The sequence below is a fragment of the Lissotriton helveticus genome, chromosome 8, assembly GCF_964261635.1.
Source record: "Lissotriton helveticus chromosome 8, aLisHel1.1, whole genome shotgun sequence".
NCBI lineage: Eukaryota > Metazoa > Chordata > Amphibia > Caudata > Salamandridae > Lissotriton > Lissotriton helveticus.
Window position 1 is genome coordinate 1,351,193,867 of NC_136069.1, and position 25,337 is coordinate 1,351,219,203.

Consider the following 25,337-nt stretch of genomic DNA (forward strand, 5'->3'; position numbering starts at 1 on the left):
TCATAGACGTTGTGACTTGTTGATTCATCAGCTTAGTCCTCCCCGCATCGAAATGCCAATGTGGTCTGCTTCCGGTTGTAGGTTCGGTGACAACAGCAGAGTCACTTCAAGGTGCCTCGGAGCAGCGGCGGCTTGGTCTTATCGGGCACACTTCTAGTCAGTGCCTTGGCAGCTGCACAGGCACTAGGACACACAGTGGCAAGTGTCTCCAGGCAGCAGCTTCACTTTTAGTAGCATAGTTCCGCACAGGCACACGCTGGGCAAGTTCCATTGGGCGACCCATAGTACCAGTCTGATCAGCCACTCTTAGGGCAAGAGCCACCACTGTGGCAACAAGTCAATTTAAGCAACACTTGAGTGCCACAATTTTGTAATAGTTTTTTCTTCATTAGCACAGACAATCCAGGGCAAGTGCCACGGCTGCAGCAGAAGGGTCTGGGGCACACTTCATCAGTGCCTTGAATCCTCCACTTTGGTGATATTGATCGGCTCCAAGATTACAGTCTGCCAGTCACGGTTCCACAAGACTAACACAGACCAAGGGCACCAGGGTCAACTGCTTTTGCCTATGCCAGTATTCTAGTCGTCCTGCAGTTCGGACTGCACGTTCCCTCATCTTCCAGGCAGGATCCTCCAGACACTATAGGTCAAGGAACAGCTCCTCTTTCAGGCCAGACTCCAGGTGATGTTCCTTCTCCTCTTGTGAGCTGGCTTTCAAGCAAACACCAGCCCAGATTGCACAGTAATTCTCTGGGTATTCCACGAAGCACTCCCTCCTTTGTCAAGGAGAAACTAGAACTGGAACAACAAGTGGGTCAACACCTCACTGTTACACCGGTACAGCAGACATGAGATGTGTGCTTCCAGAAATGGTTTGGGTTGGTTCTTCTTTCATTTGTCCCTCCTAGGCTGCTTCTCAGACTCCGCATTTGTCCTGCTCCTCAAAGCAGGGTCATCTCCAGGTGTCAATACACACAACAGAGGTACAAAGAGGTAGGAGCATTCCGCAGCTGGCTATCAAAGACACACTGAACAGTGAAGTGGAAGGGAGACAAAAGGCTGACCCCTTTCTAAAGGAATGTTCACACTCTGATGACAGGAAATGCAATCCCCACCCTTCACCCATACCATTCGCCAAATGGCAGCATTTAGGGAAACTAATCAACAATTCTCTACCGCAAAAGGATCACGTTTAATTCAAGCTAATCTCCTCCTTCCACACTTCAGCATCTTGGTCCTCTCCCTCCAATGTTATGAATGACATCAATATACTTTCACTTTCTGCCAAAGTAATCTCACCTCCATCTTGTGCACGTGAGCTGGCAAGGGACTTTCAACAGGCCTCCTTCACTCTATTTCACGTAGATATGCACAATGCGTGTAACACAGACCACACACATGTATACACATGCGCTCTAGATATTAGCACAGGGATCCAGGTGCACCAGGAGTTTTCACAAGAGGGCCAGTAAGCCACCGCTCCAGTGACACAGGAAAAAAAGGTGTATTCACAGTAAGATCACTTAATACACTGTATGCCGCCACCACCGTGCTAATCATTGAACCTGCACAGAGACAGTAGTTCTCTGTCAATATGGAGAGAAAGCATGCTTGCTGCGCCCCTCCAGGTTCAGCATCAGACTCATATCAAGGAACAGGCTTAGGCCTTCGTGCAAACACTAGATTAGCGAGAGGTTAGCCAAAATCCAAAAACCAAGATACCAGATACTCGGAGTTCAGCACCCATGACAACTGTACCATACAGGGGACGTTGCAGTCCCAATAGCATCTGTCTTTTTTATTTTTTAGAAAAGCTTGATGCTAAAACGTGTTCTTTGAAATCAGACAAGCTATGATGACTCAAATATGTTGGTAGTATAACTGTATTTCATGTTACCTTCTTTAAAAAAAAAAAAAAAAAAAAAAAAAGGAGAAACACATGAGGAGTCTACCATCAGATATTCACTGGAAAAAAGGCAGGACAATCATAATCCAAGTAAAGGGAAAAATACAAATTTCGGCGACTGCTATATTTGCATCGTGGGTCAGCTTTACAGTTGCTCAAAGTCACAAAACTCCAGTACAATGAAGGACTAAAACCAGAGCCTACATGAACTATTTTTACTCAAGCTAATAATCTTTTAAATTGCTCTTTCCATTCTGTGGTAGGAGAGAACAAGAACCTATCTAGTAGATTCGAGGAAGGAATAATATCTCACAGCAATCCCAATTCATCTTTTCAGAATGATTTTAGGATTAGGATAGTGTTGACCACAGATGTGGGAACACTCCGTGTTTTGTAAAATACCCCTCACACACCAACAGGCCCCTTGGTGTCATGCTTCATCATTGGGGTCTTCGCACCCCTCTAACGGGATGCGGCGTGCTACGACCTACGACTACGCGGGAGCACTGAAAGTATAGACTATGTGTGGTGTGTGTGGTGCAAGTGATAGGGTATTTTAATGTGAGTGGTGGGATATAGTGAAGGTTTAAAAAGTACCTGGTGAGTGGTGGGATATAGTGAAGGTTTAAAAAGTACCTGGCTCGTAGGTATTGAGGAAACATTTTTTATTCACAACCCCGGGCTGGTACTGTTAAAAGAAGTGCAGTTTGAGATAGTTAACTGTCGTAGCTATGGACAGTACCTCTGGTGTGCGTCGACATGTTTCGGAGCTTGTGCTCCTTCTTCAGGACGGGGGCACAACTTCCCCACCTTACTCACGTTTTTCTAATTAAAGTGTAAATAACCAAAAGTGCAGGACTATTTACAGTGTTTCAATGATAAATTAAGGCTATAATGTGCCTACAGCTGTATAAGACCATGCAGTTGCATGATTCATTGTGTAAGGTTGTCTTGCTTCATGAGCATTACAAGAAACGTCTGGGGTTGATTGCTAATTTCGCAATAGACTCGGATCGAGTTTCTCTGCGTTACCCCATACGCTGCTCCGCTGGTTTTCCTCTGTGTTACCCCATACACTGCTCCGCTGGTGATGACCATCACCAGCGAAGCAGCGTATGGGGTAACACGGAGGAAAACTCGATCCGAGTCTATTGTGAAATTAGCAATCAACCCCAGACGTTTCTTGAAATGCTCATGAAGCAAGACAACCTTACACAATGAATCATGCAACTGCATGGTCTTATACCGCTGTAGGCACATTATAGCCTTAATTTATCATTGAAACACTGTAAATAGTCCTGCACTTTTGGTTATTTACACTTTAATTAGAAAAACGTGAGTAAGGTGGGGAAGTTGTGCCCCCGTCCTGAAGAAGGAGCACAAGCTCCGAAACATGTCGACGCACACCAGAGGTACTGTCCATAGCTACGACAGTTAACTACCTCAAACTGCACTTCTTTTAACAGTACCAGCCCGGGGTTGTGAATAAAAAAAATTCCTCAATACCTACGAGCCAGGTACTTTTTAAACCTTCACTATAACCCACCACTCACATTAAAATACCCTATCACTTGCACCACACACACCAAACATAGTCTATACTTTCAGTGCTCCCGCGTAGTCGTAGGTCGTAGCACGCCGCATCCCGTTAGAGGGGTGCGAAGACCCCAATGATGAAGCATGACACCAAGGGGCCTGTTGGTGTGTGAGGGGTATTTTACAAAACACTGAGTGTTCCCACATCTGTGGTCAACACTATCCTTGTCCACTTTGAGTAGGATTCCTTTTGTTTATGTAAACAGTGCCCGTGGAGTAAGAATCCTATCTCTGTACTCTACCTCCCCTCTGTTGTTATTTTCTGATTTTAGGATTACACATTTGTCAAGAAACAATGCAAGAGCAACATGAAGATAGGATGGCATCAACACACAAAAAGGCTAAATGTGCCCATATATGGCAAGTAAATAATATATTGCTGGCCTCTAGGGGCAACAGTCCCACTTTATGAAAGTTCTTAAATTCCAAGATCAATCCCTCCACACCATTTAATGCACTATAATGGACTAGACTGTATGAATTATTTGAAATTTGAATTTAAGAGGAAATGCATGAATCTAAAAGCATATTCAGGCAGTAGAATACTCCTGATTGTTATCTTTAAATACTGGATCAAATGTACGGTTTTACATGAAAGATAGATTCTGTTGTGATCAGAAATTGTCCCATTGTGAAGTATTTGTATTGATAATGATAGGGCTAGCAGCCAGATGGGTGCAAAGAGCCCCGCTATACCATCCTCGCCAGTGCCGCTTGGCTGACGACAGCGTTGTAAGGGATATTGGCCCTGCTAGGGAAGCTAGCCATACTGCTGCCGCTGAGCACATACGATTTGCTTCAGGCTAGAAGAACATTCTGATTGCGCACGTTGGATATTGTGCCTGCTGAATGCCACACGAAATAAACATTCAGAGAAAAATATAATTACACCAAAAACAATGAAAGTTCTATTGGTTGTTAGGAGCTGCAATTTTCCGCCTGCAACATCTCTTTGAACCCTGCAGCAGCCTACCCGCTGGGAGCTGCACCCCCATTAGGTTCAGTGAGTGGGTCTGTGCAGCTGGAGAAGGAACACATGAAATGAATGGAGAGCCATTGCTTAGCTGGATATCAGCATTTGGGAAGACATTTATTCAGCCTCGTTCTCCACAGGTAGCACTCAGAAGCAATTTACATGCACGATAGAGGAATTTCTCATAATGCAAAAGAACAAACTTCCACTGTCATCAGCTGTTTTATGGCACTTTTTTAATTAGTGTAACACCAGTTTCAGCCATATATCTTTGAAAGCTGAGGGGATTTTATGCTCTACTTACCAGCTGCCTTTCCTGCTTTTCTAAGGCTGTTCGATCTCTGGTTATGGCCCTCTGCGTGCCTCGTAACTCTTTATTCTGCTCTTTTATTACATCTGGAGGGCATAAAAAGATTAGAACACTTTAGAGTTGTAAAAATACGTATTCATTAGTAAAATGATTTTACTCGATAAAATCTCAAGTGTGATGTACTTATGCAGGAAGAAGCACTTGCTCTGCAGATCCATGACTTGGTCTACCAGAGATAAATATTCCTAGAGACCCTACGGCTCGGTACCTTTGTTACATACTGTTTTATATTCATTGACAAACGATGGCAAACAGAGTTAATCACACACATCTCTGCTCCTAAACAAACATACGAGAGTATGTCTCCAAAGCAGGCTCTAAATTGTGAGGTAAATCTTTTGAAATAAAAATCTTGAAACTTTTAAAACTATTTAGTGACGAATACACCAACAAGCACCAAATAAACCTCACAATGCACTTTGAATTTTCTAAATTAGTAAGAAACCTACGCTACATTAAGGCCTATAAAACTTATCTCTCACCAAATGGCATCACAGGACTAGGCAAAAAACATGACGAAACAGAATGTACAGTAGCGTGGAACCAGCCACTCAGGTCTAGAGGAGAGGCCATCAAACTATATAACAATGAAAAGTACTTCTCAATCAAGGTAGTTATGATGTGCTTTAGTATAAAGTGGAAAGGTTTTCCCTCACTCTCATAGTATGAATACTATTTTCCATTGTCCTTTCTCTTCTCTAATCTTTCTGCTGTATTAATGATTTACTCTTCATTTCCTCCATTATAAAGGACTTTGAATGTACTTATTTTCTAGTAATTGTTAGCACTTTAAAAACTACAAGAACATTGGACCATTATGGATGGGCATAACCTCACTGATTTCGAAGGGGCATTTGATCCTTTCTGCCACTAATGAACGGTTGTGGATAAGAGATTACGGGCTAAAGTGTATTGACCAATTATGCTTTCCTTGTTAGCAGGGTTGAATTGGGGGCCCTCCAGTCTTGCTTGGCTCTTTTGTGGTTAAGTTTAATGGATTTCACCCATGATCAAGTTAGCGTCTGGGAATCTGGGCAGCATGTTCTGAATGTATCCTAGCTATCTAGTGCATAATGTGGATACTGGAAGCAGCACAATTTTGCTCACTTGGGCCTTAAATGTGTTGTTTCGTAGATCAGGTAAGGCATCTGAATGTGGCTGTGGGCCAGGTCAGCAGTCAAGCTCTTTCGGAGGTGTGATCGTGCCCCACCATCTGCCTGAATAAATGTAGTGATCTCTTGTCAGTGGACCAGAAATGTAAATGCTTGCCTAACTGCTATACAGCGGTGCAAAAAATGTATTTGTCAGAGTAAAATAAATAAATAAATAAATAAATAAATAAATATGAATAAGGAGTAGCCCGTTTCTCTGCCTGCATTAATTGTGCCATTTCGGAAATCACTACAGTGTTCTCTGACAAAAGTAGTGTTGACAGACTTGGAAAAATACTAGGAATTCTTTGGCGGGCAGTAAAGCATTTGCTCTAATGGAATTCCCAATATTAATGTTATAATTTCCAATGTTAGAGATAACTGAGATGGTACGTTCCACTCACCCCTATTGTCCGTGCGCTGTTATCAGACCCATGGAATGTTGGTGAGGCGTTTGACTTAGAACGTTGTGTTGAGAGGCAGGCAGTGCAGAGACCAAGACGTAAATAAACCAGCTCTTCTTCATCTGCTGTGTGGCTGTGTTTATATCTAACAATTGGCGACGGGGCTGCGCGGGGGTGGGGGGCAGGTCCTGGTCTTCCCCCGATAATTCAGCACTGCCGAGAGCCAAAACACCATCAATTAAACAAAGGAAACCGTGAGTCACAAAGGATTTAAAGCGAAGTGATTTATCGCCAAGCGCGTAATTCAGAGACTTATGTAAACATTGTGCGCATAATTGTCGTGTCCGCATGGTGAACGCGCTCTGATCCTTGAGGTGTCTGATTAAGACAATTACTGAAGGCGTAGTCTCCAGCGATGTCAGCGTTCGCTTTGATGTGTCTGGAAAAGAAATAACGCCTCGTTTCGTGAGCTGCCTGCTTGTGAAACGATTGCTATATGTTAATGAGAGGTCGGCGATTTTGAAGCCGACGTGTACCACGGATTCCTGCCTTCTTGAAAGGATATGCGGCGTCAGAGTAATTGTGCAGCCGTCCTTCCTCAAAGTCGTGTGTGAAGAGACTTGAAGGAAGAAGTTTTTTTGAATGATTTGTGGATGAAGCCTGTCAGCTGTTCTCAGTCAAACGAAGCGCCCGGTGTTCTGTCAGCCGCGCATCAGAGCAGCGCGAACGCATTTCGGCCAGTAGAGGGCGTTCTGTATGTATCTCGGCGAACTGGTGACAGACTTAGCGCATGATCGAGCGACTGCTGAGCGCGTTTATGAAGGAAGCCAGAGTATTGCTGAGGGTGTTGACACGCTGATAGGTACAGCTATTGAAAAGCCTGTTTGTGTTGAAGAAAGGAAAAGTAAATTGTAGTATCACGCTGACGGGCACAGCTTTATTCAGGAAGCCTGTCAGGACTCTTTTCCTAGTAAACACGCTGATAGGCACAGATTCTGGAAGACTTTCAAGAACAGTTGGTGGCAATTGACTTTGATATTTGCGATTGTGGAGAGGATTTATAGCAATGTTGATATTATACTCTCATGCTGGGAAGTGTACAATCCTGTGAAGGCGGAAAATATCATAGAAGTGTTGTACTTGTCAGTATACCCAAAAGTAATAGTAAAGTGGTTTAAGGAGGTAATAAGTGAGTAACGGGGGGTAGCTAAGCAGACCATATAGCCATTGTACCTGCTTACATTTTTACACTGTGGTACCCTTCCAATAGTTAATTCACCAAATGGCAACAGCAATGTCAATGTCACAACCACCACCCTTCCTAAATGAGGATGGTGAACCTCTCACTCCGTGGAAAAATTGGGAAAGGATTTTTGAGTCCTATTTAATAGCAATTGGAGGTAACAGGTTCTCATCTGTCAGAAAACTTCACATTTTGCTACACAACCTAGGAAAACATGCTAGAGAGATTTATGATAATTTACCCGAATTGGTTAGCGAAAGCAGTGGTGGAGGAGGGGACAGTGATGGTCCACCTGATGTATATCAAGTTGCGTTGAAAAAACTAGATGCACAGTTTGGGAAGAAAATTAACGTAGTTTTGGAACGACAAATTCTTTTCAAGGTCTCAAGGGAAGTATGAGAGAGTAGTGAATTATATAGCAGTCCTCAAAGGGTTGTCTTCCACGTGTGATTTTGGAAACCTGACGGATTCTCTGATCAGAGACCAATTGGTTAGATGTACATCAGATAAAAAGATACAAGAAAAGTTACTAGCGGATGCCCCAGATTTGAAACAAGCTGTGGATATAGCTAAAAGCATTGAGCACACAGCATTCTGCATGAATGAGATGAAAGATGCTGTAGAAGTGAAACAAGTTTGTGAGGAAGAAATATTGAAAGTGTCTAATAAGCATGACAAAAGCAAGTATGTACCTAAGGGAAGTTCCTTCCAGAGAGATGAAACTCAAAAGTTGAAATGCTTCCGTTGTGGCAATCCTAATCACCTAGCAAATAGTGTGAAATGTCCAGCAAGGGGAGCCATGTGTAGGAAGTGCAACAAAAGGGGACATTTTACCAAGGTGTGTCATGACATGAAAAAAGAGGTGACCCATGTTATTTTGGATGAGGAGGAACCCAGAGGGGATATTGTATTCCAGGTTAACGAACTTCTTGAGAGTTCTGAGTGTAATTATCCTGAGTGTGAGATTAAGCTTGACAATGTACCCTATAATGTATATGCAGATTCTTGTTCACCCTACACACTCATAGATGAAACTACATTTAAAACAAAGTCTGCTGACAAAGTATATGAACTGTTACCACCAGACATCAACCCAGGTGGATACAATCATAACACCATACCCCTGGTAGGAATGGTCATTATGCACATAAGATTTAAGGATAGAGTCACGGTGCGAAAAGTGTATTTAACCAAGAAAGCATCGTGCTTACTGGGGTGGAAACATCAAAAAGACCTAGGCATCAAGTTGGATCCTAATGCCCCAGAGCCAGTATACTTGATAGAACAACCTAGCATTGGTATAGATGTATGTGAGGATTTCCCTGAGGTATTCTCAAGTGAGTTAGGATTGTTGAAAGGCTTCCTGCATAAGATAAAGCTAAAGAAGCATTACAAGCCCACGGTACATAAAGCTAGATCTGTGCCATTGGTGGGGAGGGACTCATTAAAAAGTGAACTGGAGAAATTGGAGTCCATGGGGGTAATTGAAAAAATTGAGAGTTCTGAGTGCCCCCCCCCCATTGTTGTAGCTTCAAAAGGGAGTGGAAGCGGGATTCGCCTGTGTGTGGATCTTAGGGACCTCAATGCAAACATCTGGGTAGAAAGGCATCCTCTCCCAATAATAAATGAGATGCTCAGGGTGTTAAAAGGTGCAAAATTCTTCAGTGTTCTGGACCTCTCGGCGGCTTACCACCAGGTTGCCCTTCATCCGGAGTCCAAAAGCCTGACTTCCTTCATCACGCCATTTGGGGCATACCAATATAACCGCATGCCTTTCGGGCTGGCATCCGCGGCGGCGGTTTTCCAACGCATTATGCAACACATACTAGAAGGTCTTGGGAAAGTCCTGTGTTTTCAGGACGATATACTGATTTATGGAGACTCAAAGGTTAAGCACAACACGAACTTAAGAGAAGTTTTGAGCAAGTTGAGTAAAGCAGGTTTTACCACCCAAAAGGACAAGTGCAAGATAGGAGTAAAGTCTGTAACTTACCTAGGGCACACCATTTCAGGAGAAGGAATTAAGCCAAAAACCAGCTTAGTGGATGCGGTGATGTTAGCACCTGCTCCCTCTAATAAGGATGAGCTCAGATCTTTCCTGGGGTTGGTGCAGTACATGACAAAGTTCATTGAAAATTTTTCTAGTCACACACGCACAATGAGGGAACTTTTGAAAAAAGGTAGTACATTTGCGTGGAGTCGTGAGTGCCAAGAGGAATTCAAGTATGTGAAGTCAGCAATTGCCAAGGCACCCACCTTAGGCATGTTTGATCCCAATGAAAAAACCACACTAACTACAGATGCCAGCAGCAAGGGCCTAGGGGCATCCCTTACACAAAGGATTGGTGGATGTGAGAGAGTAATTGCCGTTGCTTCCAGAGCATTGAAGGACCCAGAGTCTAATTACTCCACCATCGAAAGGGAAGCCTTAGCATGTTATTGGGCAATAAATCACTTTAAATTCTTCCTATGGGGGATCCCCTTTACCCTGAGAACCGACCATAAACCTCTAACTCCCTTATTCTCCACTAAGAACATTGAGAGGGCCACACCACGCATTGCAAAATGGATTTTGGCATTGCAAGGTTACAATTTCACCATGTGTTATGTGGCTGGTGAGAAAAACTCCATAGCAGACTGCATGTCAAGATTGCCGATTCAGGGGGATGACAACGTGAGTGGTCCGCCAGAGGAGGCAATTCTCGCAGTAGGACACCCAGCTATCAGTAAAGAGGAGTGGGAAAGTGAATCCCAGAGTGATCAGGTGTTAAAGGAATTGAGGAGGTTGATTGAAGAAGGGTGACCAAAGCAAAACAGTGAGCTAGATGAAAACCTTAAACCGTACTGGGCAGTGAGAAATGAGTTATCCAACATGAATGGTCAGATATGGAGAGGAAATAAAGTCATTCCTCCGGGTAACATGGAAGACAGGATCATAGCGTTAGCGCTTGAGGGGCATCCAGGAAGGAACATGACGAAGAGTAAGATAAGACAGCATTATTGGTTCCCTAGGATGGATGGGTTGGTGGAGAGCACTGTAAAAGACTGCGAGGCATGTGGGAGGTGTGACAAATCTAAAGTAATACACAAAGCACCTCTCATTCCGGTAGGGGTACCAAGTAAACCATGGGACAAGCTGGGAATTGATATAATTGGTCCCTTGAACTTACTTACCACTAATCAGAGGTTTAGGTTTGTAATCCTTGATTACCACTCTCATTGGATCAGTACCAAATTTGTACCTTCAATAACTACTCAAGATTTGATGGTGTTTTTGAAGGAGGTGTTTGCAACAGAAGACATACCGAGCACCCTGGTGACAGATAATGGTGTTCAATTTACCTCGGATACAATGAAAAAGTTCTTGTCAGAGTTGGCCATTACACATGTAAGAACACCTTTTTACTGTCCTAAAGCTAATGGCATGGTGGAAAGGGCAAATAGGATGTTAAAAAACTCTATTCAAATGGCTGTTTCAATGCATGAACCTGTAGAGGAAACTGTTAGAAAAACACTGTGGTCATATCATTCCTCCCCCAATGCTGTGACTGGAGTATCACCGTTTATATCCCTTAAAGGGAGGAATCCGGGATCTAAGCTCAGCCCCAACTGGTTGAATGGAGGAGTACCGGTGTGGGTAGACAGAGTTGGTGAAAGAAAAGGTGGATTCTCATCAGATGAATTACAAAACCAGGTACGATCAGAAGTGGGGCACCACTAGCAGGAAGTTCCACGTTGGACAGTGGGTAGTAGTCAAAAGACCAGTTATTGGACGTGCAAAAGTGTCCTCTTTCTCCAAACCTGCAAGAGTTCAAAGGGTGAACAACAACTCAGTGGTGCTGGAAGATGGAAGTACATGGAGCATAGACATTGTAAGTGCCTGCCCCGATGTGTGCGTTCCAATGGCTGACTGTGAGGAGAACCAGGATCTTAATCTCCCGGACCTGCAAGCGGCCAGAGAAACCAGGGTGCGCCAGCTACCAAGTTGGCAAAAGGACTATGTAACTTAGAGATTGTTAAGATACCTTGTTTCCCCTAGGACACTGTGTTTTATTTATTGTTTTCCCTTACGGAGGGAGATGTGTTATAATTTCCAATGTTAGAGATAACTGAGATGGTACGTTCCACTCACCCCTATTGTCCGTGCGCTGTTATCAGACCCATGGAATGTTGGTGAGGCGTTTGACTTAGAACGTTGTGTTGAGAGGCAGGCAGTGCAGAGACCAAGACGTAAATAAACCAGCTCTTCTTCATCTGCTGTGTGGCTGTGTTTATATCTAACAATTAACTTTCTCTGGAGGAATAAACCAACGGTGCCCATTACAACAACAAGCAGCAAGTAAACCCGGACTGTGAATCCATGGATGTGGGTGGATTCTTTCTGCTTGAAATGGTCAAACAATGAAGTCTGGAGCCCCCTATACAAAATAAGTAGAATACCCTTAATGGGGATTAGGATGGGATCATTTCTAGGTTTAGATGAGGGGGAGGGGGAGGTAGTTTGGAGTAAGAAGGATTTCATCTTCACATACCTCATTCCAGCATAACGAGGGACTTTCATGCTCCGAAATCGCTACAAGAGATGAAGAATGCAGGCTGTGTTATGTATGGGGCAGTCATGGATTAGCATGTAGAGGCTGTTCTTTCTTGGGGAGATAGTTCATGTCATTCTCAACCCAGAGAATTGACTGGTGCAGTGGTGTGGGATAGAGGAAGACTCTCCCAACAAGAACCCACAGATTAATGCAGAATAGAAATGATTTAGTATAGTCACTCGTTTCCTGTTCCGTTACTAGCTAACAACCAATAAGGTCTTGCCATCACAGTTCTATTTACCTAAATCTTATGTACAATTTATTTTAGATTAGTGAACGTAATTCAAGCACTCTTTATTTAATCAAATATATTAAACTTTTAGGGATAGCATGGACGAAACACTGCTGTATTGTAGAGACACAAAAAACAAAAACGGTGTTTTGTCGTCACCACCTCCAAGCATACCTGCACTGATTTGCGAATAAATTAAGTGGAAAGAATTAAAACTATAATGGGCATCGCAACAAGAGAGACCTGTTTATGTGAGATTTCTTTTGTAAAAAAGCACAGCTCCTGCACTACCTATTCAACAAAGCACAGGTTCTCCCCACTACAGCACACAAGTGAGGGTTATCCACACAGAAAAAATATGTATGAATAAGTCTTTCCCCCACATACTTCTAACTCATGGGCCATCTTCCCACTCTAACATGGCCATTAGAAATGGGGTGCACCCTGTCCAAGTAGGACCCACATTCCTAGTCAGGGTAAGTGTAGTACACAATAAACTTACCTGTGCTACCCCTCGGGTAGCTTGTCTCAGAGCAGTCAGGCTAAACTTAAGAGGCAATGTGTAAATTTTTGTGTACCCACACACAGTAACCTAGTGAAAACAACTAAAAAGTGTTACAACAGTTTAGAAAAATAGCCAATATGTATCTGATTAAAAAGGCCAAAATGACAAAAATCTAACATACACAAATCAAAATACAGATTTTAAAAGATTAAATGCATTTATAGCGCTTAGAAACACAAAAGCTCCGGCTGGAGCGACGTGCTTGATGAAATTGAATGTCAAAGTTCGGGGTCAACCGCTACGGAGCACTGGACGGCTAGGTAGCTGTTCAGACCCCGGTTAAAGTACCTTGGAAACAATGACAAAACAAAGACATGACGAGGCGCCAGGGAGGTCAGGCGTCACTGAGGCCGGTGCGGCATCTGTTCCTTACTGTCAGTGTTGGCCGTGGCACGTCAGTGCTAGGGACTGTGTGTTGCACAATGGAGCTGAGGCGTCACTGAAGCAAGTGAAGCGGTGGTTCCTGGAGGCAGTGCAGAGTTGTTGAGCCGTTGATGACAGGGACGTTGGAAGGCACAGGGGAGCTGATGCTGTGTTGGTGGCGAGGAATCTGTTCCGCCGGCGGTCGATGAAGAGCGGAGGGTCAATCCACGAAGTGTCGACTTCATGGGATGCAGTGCTCAAAATTCTCACTGTGTCAGAACTTTGGAGGCGCTGCGGCAGAGTTGGGCCTACACTGCAAGTTACAGTCATTGCGTTGAGCAGGGACCACAGCTACCATGCAGGCAGCGGCACAGTGCCGGCTCCAAAGTTACACTCAAAGTCAATGTGCTGGTTTCTTCTTAATTAGCATAGCAAACTCACCTCCAAGGGCCTATGATCTGGATGTGGCACCACTTGGAAGAGTAGGTCTCTCAGCAGAAAAGCCCAGGTGCTGCAGGTGAAGTCTTTGATGGCCTTGAGACTTTCAACAAAAGGCAAGCTCAACTCAAGCCTTTGGAGAACTTTAGAAAGCAGGATGCAAAGAGCAAAGTCCAGTCCTCTCACTCCTAGACAGAAGCAGTTGGCAGTAGGCCAACACAGCAAAGCAAACAGCAAAGTGACAGTCCCTCCTGGCAGCACAATAGCTCTTATTCTTGGCAGAATGTCCTCAGTCCAGAAGTGTTCTGGGTATATGGTGTTAGAGGTCAAGAACCGTATACCCATTTTAGCCTTTGAAGTTGGGGACTTCAAAGAAAGGTCTTTGTAGTACCCAAGACCGTTCCTTACCTGGTCCTGTCTCCAGAGACACTACAGGGGGTAGGCAGCTTTTTCTGAGGGGGTAGGCACAGTCCTATGCAGGTACAAGTGTCAACTCCTCCCACCTCTCTAGCATGGAAGACCCATCAGCCTGGGATGGGCCATCAGGATATGCAGGGCACACTTCAGCTTCCTTTGTGTGTGACTGTCTAGAGCTAATTCACAAAGCCCAACTGTGATCCAACCCAGGCGTGTATTCTAGGGATAGGCACAGGCACAGACTGGTCAAGTAAGAAAATGCCAAAAGAACGACAGATTAAATCCAGTTCTTTGTGACTGGGGGTGAATGTTTGCAATGTTCAGCATTCCGTCCATCATTTGTTCCTTTTGCTTTTGCCGCCTTAAGTGAGAAGGGTATGCCCAGATGTGGGTTCACTGCGCCACTGGATTCAAGCTAGGCTGGCTAATGAGGGGTAATGCCCTGAAACCGGTCCCGGTTGCTTGTTTTCAGTCCAGGGAGGGCCTGGTTTGGCCGTTTGGACCGGACTGTTCCTATGAGGAGCAGGGTCACAACCTATTTGCATATGACTGGGTCCAAACTGGGGTGGCATGGTGAGCAAAAGAACAATGGATTAAACCCAGATTTTTGTGACTGAGGGGGAATGTTTGCATTGTTCAGCATTCTGTCCATCATCTGCTCCTTCAGCTTTTGGCGCCCTAAGTGGAAAGGGTATGCCCAGACGTGTGTCCAGTGCTCACTGCACGGCTGGATTCATGCTAGCCTGGCTGATGAAGGGTGATGCCCCGAAACCAGTCCCAGGATGCTTGCTTCCAGTCCAGAGAAGACCTGTAGGTGTACTGGCCAGGTGAACAAAGCAGTTAAAAATGTCCACATTGGCTCTGCAATGGTAGGCCGGAAACAAGTTTGAAGGGCTACTTATGTGGGTGGCACAATCAGCTCTTCTAGCCCACTTGTAGCATTTAATTTACAGGCTCTGGGCACACACAGTGCACTGTACTAGGGACTTATTAGTAAATCAAATATGCCAATCATGGAGAAACCAAATGCCATCACATTTTAGATACAGAGAACATGCACTTTAGCACTGTTTAGCAGTGGTAAATAAGCAAGAGTACTAAAACTAGAGAAAACGAAGTTCACCAAACAGTCAAAAACAGGAGGCCAGAAGCATAAAGACTTGGGAAACCACGCCAAAAGATGTAAAGTCACACTAGCTGAACGGAAATTGGTAAAGGCAATACCTAGTCAATCCATCTACAAACAGCAAAGGAAGGAATACCAAATGACCATAAACGGAAGGTAAAAATGTTGATTTTGTGTAATGGCCATGGAGGCATATTACTCAGCCAAATATCTCTTCAATAAAATTAGGTTTATTTTTACTGGAAATGATTTGCACCCAGCAATGATTCACTCTAGGAATAATGTGACATGATCTTGATTAATATTTAAAACAAAATCCATAAGACAAGGGGGATCAATCCTTGAAAGTTCTAAACCTGTTCTGCACTCAAACACGTCGAAGAAACTTTCACCTGCTCTAGGCCTCCATATTTCAGGTGACCAGACTATTTTGTATATACCAGGCATATGGCAGGGACGGAGTACTCTCCAGTCAGGCTCTGTTGGGATACGTCTTCCAATACTACACGTGAAGTGAATATTAATCTATTACTTATATATGGGCTAGATATGATATGTATACTGGATTGGGTACAATGAATTTGAGAGCCCCGATTAAGTCGGAGGCGAATATGCCACAGAGACGAAACACCAGTTGGCTTGTGGATTTCATGAGGCCTGTGGTTCTAATGAAGAGACCGAAATAAAATAACACAGGAAAATATTTGACTCTACTGTTCATTAATCTATACACCCTTCTATTAAAAAACAAGAGAATAGGGGTTTCTTAAAACGTCAGAAAGATACAGATAAAAATGTATGACGATGCCCCCGATTGTTCGATTAGCCATTCTCAGAACTCTTCTGGGTTTCAAACATTTAAGCCTACTGTGTCCTTTAAAACAAGGTGGTATTTTTCATCTAATACAAAAGCCTAATATATATTCCTCAATCCCAAATTGTTTCTGACCTACTGCTGTTATATCATTAGGAGCAAGATCATATAGAAAATGGTGGCCATACACTAAGCCGGCCTCCAATTAAGTCTATAGAATGGTGAAATAATGCAGTTCTGTTGTTCAAGAATCTACATACCACTAAATAGGGAGTTAGCAACTTCAATCTCAATGGGTGTTGAATCGATATGTACTCCTCAAGTACGCAGAACCAATCTCAGCTGTTTGAAGCTGCTGGGGCTTTCTCTCTCTTTTTTTTTACAGTAAAATGTAATAAATAAGAGTTACCGGAGATATGATTATTTTTTTTAAAGATTTATGACAATAAGGACCAAAAAAACGTAAAGCACAAATCAGTGGTCACTGTTCATGTGCGACCAAGACCTAGGTGTGAATTCAGGCTGGCTGTGATGGAGTGTTGATCGGATACGTCCACCAGGTTTGCTGCGGTAAACATTTTTACCTTAGGAATTAGTCTCTAAAATGGAAGTTGAAATCCTCCATCGGGGTGTGGCATTATTCTTTCCATGTATAGAGCGACCCTGTGAGTTTCCTGGATATGAGCATAGGCAGAAATGTCTAACTGGAAGATTAAAATAACCATTTTTAAGGTTCTTACAAAATAGCAGGAACGCGGGAAAGGCATTCCAAAGTTTTGGGCCCAGGTATGTGAAGGAACAACCTCCGGTGCGTGCCTGGCAGATTTGTGGCATGTTCATAATGCCGGATTCCCAGATCTCAACATCTGGCTGGGCTAATTGGGAGAGACCAAGGTAGTAGGTTCCATCTGAGGAAGTCATCCCGAAGCCTAATATTGGTGGACGAGGTCCGGCTGAAGGCAATGGTTTTGGCACAAAAGCTCAAGAGTAGAAAAAATTCAACAGTATGTGCCCAGGAAAATCCTATTGTTAGCTGGATATTTTTCACACCTTTGCCCTGTCAAGATGTCTTTGTTTAGATATAGTCTCTTTTTCGGAGCTCAGAATCAGTGGGAGAAGGCCACAGTATGTATCCGACGAGGAGTTGCACAAGGCCAGATACCTTTTCGCCAACAATCCACCAACATGAATTCGCTACTGCGGACAAAATCCAAGTGGGAGAACCCAGTTTCTTCACCATGGGGAAGTTGCACCTTAGCCGTCCTCTGGCTGTCGTAGATCAGAATTTTGATTAAGAACCACAGCTTTACGTAGTTTGTAGGACAAGTCCATTTAGGCACAGCCAATGGGGGCAGGACCTCAGGGACAGCACCCGAGGGGCGGAGCTCACTCCAGCAGAGTAAATTCTATCTCCTGTTACAATTGGTCCATTGGACACTTCAAGAAAAAGGCCTCTTGGACTTTGTTATGTCCCTGTAGCCAAACAGGTAAAACAAATGCCACTTGGAATCCACTTCTTTGTCCTGGATACAAGCAGGAACAGGTCCTACCCTTGAAGTCTCCTCATCGGTTGGAACCTCCTTCTGTTCTTCCCCAGGTCCAGAAAGTGTTCTAAGAAGGGTGTCTTTGGGTTACACACGTATGCTTGGTATTAGCAAATCTTAACGGTTAACACCTTGTTTCTCCCTAACCAATGGAGTACAGGTTCCAAGGGCAACTCTATCTACTTTTCTGCAGGTCCTGTTTGCCCTACTGCAAACAATGCCACAGAGCAAATTAGTTCTAGAATACAATATATAGAAACCCTTTCTTCCATGTGCAGAGGAGGTGTACCCCCCCCGGTGTGTCCATTAGGAAATCAGCACTTACTTACTTCTCTCTGACCACACAAAATCACCAGTTCTGGGGGTAGCTTCCCTCCAACTGAACTCAAGGCTAATGTAAATTAGCTTCTGGGAGCTTCGGGCAGAAAAAGGACATTTTTGAAAAGTTCTATTTGCTAAATATTTATTACAAATCAGACTTCACCACTAAACTGAATTATTTTTTTATAAATTTTAAAAATAGTGGTTAAATCATTTTTCAGCTACTCCTAAACTTGAGCAAGCAGAATTTATATTTCAATCTGTATTGCAGGTTTCTCATAGGACAGCCACAGCTTTTCACTGTGAAAATAGCTTTTGGGGGCCATTCACTGCCGGGACATGGTAACATTAATTTTCTACAAATCCAACTTTTAAATAGTATGCACCCTATCTTGTGGGCTACAAGGCCAATATAAAAGGGGACTTTTTAAGATTCAAAAGGAAGGTTTTGCCTGTGTCCAAAGATTATTTTGAAAGGTCAGCCTGAAGATTTAAACTGCAGAAAGCAGGCTGCAATGGTAAGCCTGAAGCCATAGTTTCCGGTTTCACACTAGTGGATTGCACAATAAAGTGCTGCAGTCCAGAGGGGTCCTTTAACTTTTTATACCATGGTTGAAGTTTCTACACCACATACCATGACCTTAAAGACAAGTTAAATATGCCAAATGGGAACTAGCCAATTTCTACTGGTTTTAGGGATCAGAGGACATACACTGGGGCAGCAGTGCCCCAGTGTGCAGAGTTTAAAAACTAGCAACAGGGTTCCGCAAAAATATATGGGAGTAACCATGAAAAGGGGCATTTTCTCACAACTGAGCTCTTGGAACATCAACACAATTTTAAAACAAGCATTTACAATGCAATGGTCTCAGCATTATTAAAGGTAGAGCTATTGGCATTGCTCATGACTTTTTCTTTTTTTTAACATAAATAAATGGTATTGTCATTTACAATGGCAATAGGTGAGCATTAGAGAGTAGTAGAGAGTATTTGCGGACACAGAGCCACACACGCACACAGAGCACCACACACACACAGAGCACCACACACACAGAGCCACACACACACACAGAGCCACACACACACACAGAGCCACACACACACACACAGAGCCACACACACACACAGAGCCACACACACACACAGAGCCACACACACACACAGAGCCACACACACACACAGAGCCACACACACACACAGAGCCACACACATACACAGAGCCACACACACACACAGAGCCACACACACACACAGAGCCAAACACACACACAGAGCCAAACACACACACAGAGCCACACACACACACACACACACACACAGAGCCACACACACACACACACACACACACACACAGAGCCACACACACACACACACAGAGCCACACACACAGAGCCACACACACACACACAGAGCCACACACACACGCACACAGAGCACCACACACATACAGAGCACCACACACACAGAGCACCACACACACAGAGCCACACACACAGAGCCACACACACACACAGAGCCACACACACACACAGAGCCACACACACACACAGAGCCACACACACAGAGCCACACACACACACAGAGCCACACACACACACAGAGCCACACACACACACAGAGCCACACACACACACAGAGCCACACACACACACAGAGCCACACACACACACACACAGAGCCACACACACACACACAGAGCCAAACACACACACACACACACACACAGAGCCACACACACACAGAGCCACACACACACACACACACACACACAGAGCCACACACACACACAGAGCCACACACACACACAGAGCCACACACACACACACACAGCCACACACACACACACACAGCCACACACACACACACAGAGCCACACACACACACACACAGAGCCACACACACACACACACAGAGCCACACACACACTCTTACCCAAAATAGTTGCGGCAAACAGACCCATCAGCGAAGAAGCACAGCACCTGCAAACATACACAAACCAAACCCGCAAAACAAAAACACATCATTTCCGCAACTCCAAGTAACACCATTAACAATCGAACAATTAGACGAACACAATAACCACTAAACAGGAACGGCTACGAGTATTGTGTGGCAACACTGGAGGTCCGTCAGAGCCATAAGACTGACGAAGCCTAAATAGTGTCGCCCAAACACCTACTCTTGGCGGGGACAACCTGCGCCGCGCAATAGAAGCCGAGGAAAGACTACCGACTCGGCAGCTCCGCTAATGTCAGGACAATAAAAGGGGAATGACACTGCTGCAAAGTACATTTCAACCGAACTAAGCAGGATGCTGAAGTGAACATTCCATCTTTCCACCTGCATTTTGAAGTACGTGCACCCCCACCCTCAGCTCAGCCCCCCTGCAAATCTACAGCAAGGTTCAGACGGGCACATTATTTTTAATCTGAACTCTCAAACGGTCAGCAGGGGATTACTGATTAAAATGGTCTCCCTCGCACTGCACGTAAATAATGGAGGTTTTATGTGTGCAGCCTGGCACACAGTCTCCCCGCGGCGACGCCAGGATTCTGTTTGTACATGTGGAAAAAAGTACTGAACTACGTTTCTCTAACCCTTACTGAAAAAAAAGAAAGAAACTGTATAACATCTGCCCCTTTATATTATTATTATTATCATCATCATTATGTATAATAATAATAATCATAATAATAATAATAATAATAATAATAATAATAATGATAACAAGCAACGAGGGGGGTGAGGAGCTCATGCACACAAGCTGGGAGGGGGGTGAGGAGCTCACACACACACAAGCAACGAGGGGTGAGGAGCTCATGCACACAAGCAACGAGGGAGGAGAGGGGGGTGAGGAGCTCACGCACGCAGAAGCCACGAGGGGGGGGGAGGGGTGAGGAGCTCACGCACACAAGCAACGAGGGCGGTAAAGAGCTCACGCACACAAGCAACGAGGGGGGAAAGAGGGGGGGGTGAGGAGCTCACGCACGCAGAAGCCACGAGGGAGAAGGGGGGTGAGGAGCTCACGCACACACAAGCAACGAGGGGGGTGAGGAGCTCACGCACACACAAGCAACGGGGGGGGAGAGGGGGGTGAGGAGCTCACGCACACACAAGCAACGAGGGGGAAGAGGGGCTTACGCACGCAGAAGCAACGAGGGGGAGGGGGTGAGGAGCTCACGCACACAAGCACGAGGGGGGTGAGGAGCTCACATACACACAAGCAACAAGGGGGTGAGGAGCTCACGCACACACAAGCAACAAGGGGGAGGGGGTGAGGAGCTCACGCACACAAGCAACGAGGGGGGGGAGGGGGGTGAGGAGCTCACACTTGAATGGATAGTAGCTCCCAGATTCTGCCTATAGGAAAAACAATTGTATCCAAAATATGGCGAACTAAATGTGGTGGCAAAGGGGGAGCAGCATGCTTGCTGAGGGAAAGGAACCTGTGAGCACCAAGACGGATAACCCAGGAGAGCACAGCAGTGAAAGAAAAACGTGACCCACCTCTGACAAGAATCCTCCGACAGTAGTCCGGGTCGCCAGCTTTACTTTTCCCGCAGTCTTCCGAGGGGCCGGAGGCGGGGAAAGCCCCTTGCTGCTGCTGCTCCTTGGCGAACGGATGGCGGATCACCCCGCAAATGGACACCTGTGTCGCGGCTGGCCCCCCACCAATCAAGCGAGGAGCACTCAGAAGTGCTTGGCCCTGGCTGTGGGGAAGGGCGCACAATCAGGACGGCGAGGGCCGGGCGTATGGTGGGACATTACACTTTCTTCCAGTGGTGTGGGGCCCCGTGGAAAGGAACCTGTGAGCACCGAGATGCCGAAATGCACCGGGGCGAAGCACACTTTTACCACACGGGTTGCATGACTGCGGGGCACTGTACAAACAAAACTTAAACCCGCGGTTTGCCGGGCCCTGCCCGTGAATGGTCAGTCAAGGATAACCGGACTTTGCAGGTCCCGGTGCACAACGTCAACCTGCCATTAACCCTCGGTAGCCGGATTCCACAGGTGTCCATCTGTAACATTACCGGACTCTGCAGGGACGTGTCCACCTCTCATCCTTAGGCTGTCGGACTCTATAGGATGTTGGTGCTGTGCTGCCTGTGCATGCATACCTTGAGGCCGCGGACTCTGCAGGGACCGTCACTGGATTCCACCGTTCACCCTGGGGTTGTCGGACTGCCTAGGAGGCCGCTGCACTTCTTAACCCCTGTGCTGCTGGATTCTGCAGGTGCCATGAACAGCTTTAACCAACAGGCTGCCGGTACCGTCCTTTAACCCACAGGCTCTATATGCAACGCTTGTAGCAGACACTAATTATTTGGCTCTTGGAGCTAGAAAGGAGGCGTTAATAAAATAGCGTAGCGCTACCAGACGAGACAAAACCATTATTTGTGGTGGAATAACATTTTCAATATAATCTGGTGCATATTCGCTTTTAAACATGTCTGTACTTTCATTGAGTTTGAGAGCATTCTTGCATCCGTGTGTGTGAACATCATAAAACAACACGATCATTCAGTAACAGAATACGCTGCATAATTTCCCCCCCACTTAGTTTAGTGAAACCTACGCACGTTTTGGTCCAAACGTAACTCTGCTGGCCAGTCCTCTATGGAAGACGCTTTACTAGGCGCGTGACCGTTGGGAGCGTGTTGTCTAAACATGACGCGTGGCCGTTATTCACACAAGCATGAGGTGCTGGTAACACGCAGTTGCACACCAACCTACCTTTTCATTTGGACGTTATTTATAAATGTTTGAAAGGACATATTTTTTTCTTGTGCGTGTTAAGTGACAAATCACTCCCACACCAATGAATGGAGTTTAATGAACCGGTGCTGAATACACGTTTTAAGCTTAAAGAACCATCGACAGCTTGCTCCTCAAGCCTTCCCAGGCCTCACCGGCGCATTCGCCTTATCATCATGGACCTACCTACACACAGAGCCTCTGCTCCGTCCCTCCCTCCTCTGCACCTCGGTCGCCCCCCCCTTTTTCCATTTCAGCCGAGATGTACGACCGAATAATTCCTGCAAGAAAATTAGAAAGTGGATGTGCAGGAATATTATGCACGGCCGGGCATTATCGACATTAAGCGGTGGGAATGTGATTACCAGCAAACTGCTTGTGACAGGGGAATGAGATGGCTGTCAAACACAATGACATGGCGCAAGGCTAGGGAGGCGCGCGGGGTAATGAAGCAGCCGGCCGGCCGCGCGCGAAGACAGGCGGCCGCGGAACACAGCAGCCATGATAAATTAATTCATTTACTTAAGAAATACAAGCATCAGCAATGCAATAGGTCTCGCAGTTGTTAGAGTTTGAGCCATTGCCATTGTAAATGGCAATGCCTTTTATTTATGTGTTGGTTTATAAAACGTAAATAAAAGGCATTGCCAATTCCAATGCCAAGGCTCAAAACACTAACAACTGCGAGACCTATTGCATTGCAAATGCTTGTTGTCATAAATGCCATGACGGTAGTTTTTGCTAAAAAACGGACACAGACCCTCTTGTTTTATGGAACACTGCGAAGCTCATACACGGACTGCCACTAGGAGTTCTTGCAGTGTCTGTGGACTTACATTACGAACAACCAGCCCCTTGAAATAAGAGATCCGACCAGAGTGTGATAACGTCAAATGTAGATATAAAAAGTAAAAACAAAAGTACCTGACAGTGAAGCCATAGGAGCAGGAAGCCAGTATGGTCACGTGGAAGGGAGAGAACTGCGGAAACAGACACAACAAGCCGTGAGCGTGCACGTCCCGAAACCGGAAGTTCGGGAGCATCACAGCTGTCTCGCGGTGGCTGCAGAAGTCAGGAGGGGCGACTGAGGACATCGATGCGGTGAGTGGGGCTTAGTTGTAGGGGGGCGGGTGTGTGTGTGTGTGTGTGTGTGTGTATGTATGTATGTATGTATGTGTGTGTATGTGCGTGTCTGTTTGTGTGTTCAGGGGGGGGCTGCGTGCGTGATTGAGAGAGGCGCGGTGTGAATGTGGGACAGACAGGAGATGTGCACGGCGCCGGGAGGCTGGACATGCGCGTCCACGATGTTAAATCTACGTGCCTGCCCAGATCTGTCTCCCTTGAGACCGAACTCGGCGGCAATAGGTCTCGATGCCGAGACCTAAACAGCTGTACAGGGAAACTGCAGAAACTTGGTAGTTAGGCCCCCAAGTAACCTTAAAAACAAGATATTTTAAATTGTCTAGATTGCTGATCTCTATAAAGCAGATTTCCAACTTAATCTCCAATATTTGTAATTCAGCTATTTAAAATATAAGTATTATAAAATACAGCCATTATTTCTCATTGTGCTGTGATCAGAGAAACACCACCACGGAAGAGAATCGTATTGACGACTATTGTTCTTTATCTTTGCGATTTCTGTATAAATATTTTTTCATTTTACTACATTACTTGAAAGAAATGTTCCTATTTTCAGAAAGAAGGAATGTTATACACATTTGGAGATCTACAATACTAATTGGCATAATTTAGCAGTCCAAAGGCAAATTTGAACGTTGAGGTATTGCAGTTCTCATTTTTGCTTACAAATTAACACCACAGCCTCCTGAGACAACTCAGGCCAAGATTCTGTACTTATAACTAAATACTTTTGAATAATCACCCAACTTTCCAGTTCACATTTTTCAAACTGTATTGATATTTCAGAATTCTTCCAAATGAAAATCATCATCATGGTGTTTGAACAGCCATTATACGATATATAAGGTATCTACAAATTGTACAGTGAAAAATATCCCAAAGTGGGTAAATACTACATATATTGAGTAAGACAGTATCTTGCTATGGACAGAAAATAGCGACAGTTTCAGAAAAAATTGCACTCAACAAACCTTGGCTTATACAAGTATCTTTCAACTTATGGGGAAAAAAAAAAATCAGGATGTGAAAAGTCCACAAAGACTTACCCGAAAACATAACATGTCATTCAAATGACAAAAGCCAGGACCTAGAACCTTAAACTGATGAGGGAATCCAAATATACAAGTGAATTACAAGCGGAGACATAGAAATGTGCTGTATGTATGCTTTTTATCTGATTGCACACACGACAATTAAAAGCCAACTTATTCTCACAATTCTAGTTTAAGACTAAAGGACAAAAACTCTAATTATGTTGTTTGAAATGTAACACATTGCTAAAACTTTTTGGTTCAAATGCCATGGATTTTAATATTTAGGGATACTTATGCATCTTGGGACAAACTATATACTTTAAGGCTAGAAAAAATATGTAATC

The 25,337-nt window shown here is 44.7% G+C and overlaps 1 protein-coding gene across 1 annotated transcript in view; it reads right to left on the reverse strand.

Annotated features, from left to right (window-relative positions):
* CHMP2B (charged multivesicular body protein 2B) overlaps positions 1-25,337 on the reverse strand; it is a 104,111-nt gene that overhangs the window by 61,434 nt on the left and 17,340 nt on the right. Inside the window, exon 2 of the mRNA XM_078658339.1 lies at positions 4,780-4,871. Within this exon, the coding sequence (XP_078514465.1) occupies positions 4,780-4,871 (92 nt within the window). The remainder of the gene's footprint in view (positions 1-4,779; positions 4,872-25,337) is intronic.